The 2833-nt window shown below is 37.3% G+C and overlaps 1 protein-coding gene across 1 annotated transcript in view; it reads left to right on the top strand.

Annotated features, from left to right (window-relative positions):
* LOC126993334 (smoothelin-like) overlaps positions 1-2231 on the top strand; it is a gene marked incomplete at its 3' end in the record, with an annotated part of 21124 nt that extends 18893 nt beyond the window's left edge. The window contains 2 exon segments of the mRNA XM_050852279.1: positions 645-731; positions 2159-2231. Of these exon segments, the coding sequence (XP_050708236.1) occupies positions 645-731; positions 2159-2231 (160 nt within the window).
* Positions 2232-2833: the final 602 nt, after the last annotated feature.

Below are 2833 nucleotides of genomic sequence, written 5' to 3'. Positions count from 1 at the left end.
ACATTGTAATTAGTTTGTTTTTTGTGATGTAGATAAAAATACGTTCATGGTTTTTTTGTTAGTAAGCAGCTGCCAAACACACACACACACACACACACACACACACACACACACACACACACACACACACACGCACACACACCTGACCGCACATTCATAAACACACAGACCACATAATCTTGCTGCCAAACACACACACACACACACACACACACACACACACACACACACACACACACACACACACACACACACACACACACACACACACACACACACACACACACACACACACACAGGTGCTTAGTTAGTTAATTAGTGGAATGAAGAAGAGGTAGTGTACTAACGTGATTTTCCTTCCCTTCCCTTCCCTTCCCTTTCGTTCCAATCCTTTCTCTTCCCTTCCCTTCCCTTCCCTTCCTTTCCTTTCCCTTCCCTTCCCTTCCTTTCCCTTCCCTTCCCTTTCGTTCCAATCCTTTCTCTTCCCTTCCCTTCCCTTCCCTTCCTTTCACTTTCCTTTCCTTTCCTTTCCTTTCCCTTCCCTTTCCTTTCCTTTCCTTTCCTCTCCTTTCCTTCTCTTCCTTTCCTTTCCTTCCCTCATCTCCTCCTCCTCCTCCTCCTCCTCCTCCACTCTTCCACCCCAGGCTCCTCCACCCAAAAGTCCTTTTCTAGCAGCTTCTCCACCTCCTCCTCCACCTCCTCCTCCACCAGAGCTTCCCAATTCTCCAAAAGTTAGTGTTTGTTTGTTTGTTTGTGATTCTTTCTTTACTGTTTGTGTTTTAATCTTTTTTTTTGTCTTGTAATTCTTGTTTGTTTATTTGTTTGTTTCTTATTCATTTTATCTTCGTTTTCTTTACTAACTTTATAAATATTGATCTTGTGTTTTACCTACTAAAGAAAAAATAAGACGATGTTGTTTTCTTTTAATTCTTTTCTTGTTGTTCCTTTAATCAACTAACTTATACACGTTTTATTCCAGTTTTTATTTTATTCCATTTATTCAATTTTTCTCGTCTCTTAATTTTTCTCTTTTGCATAACTCATTTTTCACAACGAGACTTATCCCTTTCAACTACTAAATATCCCTTACAGAAACTATCCCCCCTTAGCACACCCCAATAGTTCCCAAAGTGCTTCAGTATTAATTTTTCCCTAAAGTACCCCAGTTTTCGTCTTAATTTTTCTTTCTTGTATAACTCATTTTTCACAACGAGACTTATCCCTTTCAACTACTAAATATCCCTTACAGAAACTATCCCCCCTTAGCACACCCCAATATTCCCCATAGTGCTTCAGTATTAATTTTTCCCTAAAGTACCCCAGTTTTCGTCTCTTAATTTTTCTCTCTTGCATAACTCATTTTTCACAACGAGACTTATCCCTTTCAACTACTAAATGTCCCTTACAGAAACTATCCCCCCTTAGCACACCCCAATATTTCCCATAGTGCTTCAGTAACCCCAAAAAACTGTTAAGTATTCCCTAAAGTACCTCAGTTTTCCATACAACACTTAATTATTCGCTAACGTACCAAATTTTATCCCTGGAACCCAAAATTATTCCACAAAAGTCCCTCGAATTTAAACTTAGAACTACTCAATGTTCCCTATAATGATTCAGTTTCACCCTAGAATCATAAATTATTCCCTAAAGTTACCCAGTTTCACCCTAGAACCCTAAATTATTCCCTAAGCCACCCAATTTCCCCCTAGAACCCTCAGTAATTCTTTAAAGTATCCTGATTTCAGCTTTACAACCACTCAGTATTCCCTATAGTAATTCAGCTTCCTCCTAGAACCCTAAAATGTTCCCTAAGCCACTCAGTTTTACCCTAGACCCCTAAATACCTTAAAATATCTCGATTTCAACTTTACAATCATCCATTCCCTTATATTGATTCCGTTTCCCCCTAGAACCTTAAATTATTTCCCCAAAGTCACCCAGTTTCCCCCTAGAACCCTAAATTATTTCCCCAAATTCACCCAGTTTCCCCCTAGAACCCTAAATTATTTCCCCAATGTCACCCAGTTTCCCCCTAGAACCCTAAAATATCCCCAAAAATCACCCATCTTCCCCCTAGAACCATCCCCACATCCTCAGACTCCCCTCCTCCCCTCCCCTCACTCACGTCTCCTCTCCCCTTCTCTCCTCCCCACAGCTGAGAGCAAGACAGTCTCCCCCTTCGAGAAGTTTAAGAAATTAGACTCCAAGCAGTCTCCCCGCCCCGCCAAGTGAGTGGGGAGAAGGGGAGGGAGGGGGGAGAGAGAGAGAGAGAGAGAGAGAGAGAGAGAGAGAGAGAGAGAGAGAGATATATATGCATGTTAGATTAATAAGTATATTTTTTTCACCTGTCAGAATATTTAACTTCTTCTTAATTAATATTTGACACCTTTATGGAGGTATTACTTGTATTATTATTATTATTATTATTATTATTATTATTATTATTATTATTATTATTATTATTATTATTATTATTATTATTACTACTACTACTACTACTACTACCTACTACTACTATTTCTACTACTATTTCTACTACTACTACTACTACTACTACTACTACTACTACTACTACTACTGTAATTTGGGTTAAGCTAAAAAGTTAAAAAAAAAAAATAATTACATTCCTTTTCCTTTCTTTCTTTTCCTTCTTTTTTTTCTTTTTTTCTTCCTTTTTTTCTTTTTTTTCTTTCTTTCTTTTTCTTTCTATCTTTCTTTTTTTTCTTTTCTTTTTTCATTTCTTTCTTTCTTTCTTTTTCTGACCAAAGACAAAAAACAAGACAACAAACCCACTATTTTTATTATTATTATTATTATTATTATTATTATT

Source organism: Eriocheir sinensis, unplaced genomic scaffold, assembly GCF_024679095.1.
Source record: "Eriocheir sinensis breed Jianghai 21 unplaced genomic scaffold, ASM2467909v1 Scaffold602, whole genome shotgun sequence".
Classification (NCBI taxonomy): domain Eukaryota; kingdom Metazoa; phylum Arthropoda; class Malacostraca; order Decapoda; family Varunidae; genus Eriocheir; species Eriocheir sinensis.
The sequence above is the reverse complement of the archived record's forward strand: the minus strand, read 5'-3'. Positions and strand labels throughout refer to the sequence as shown.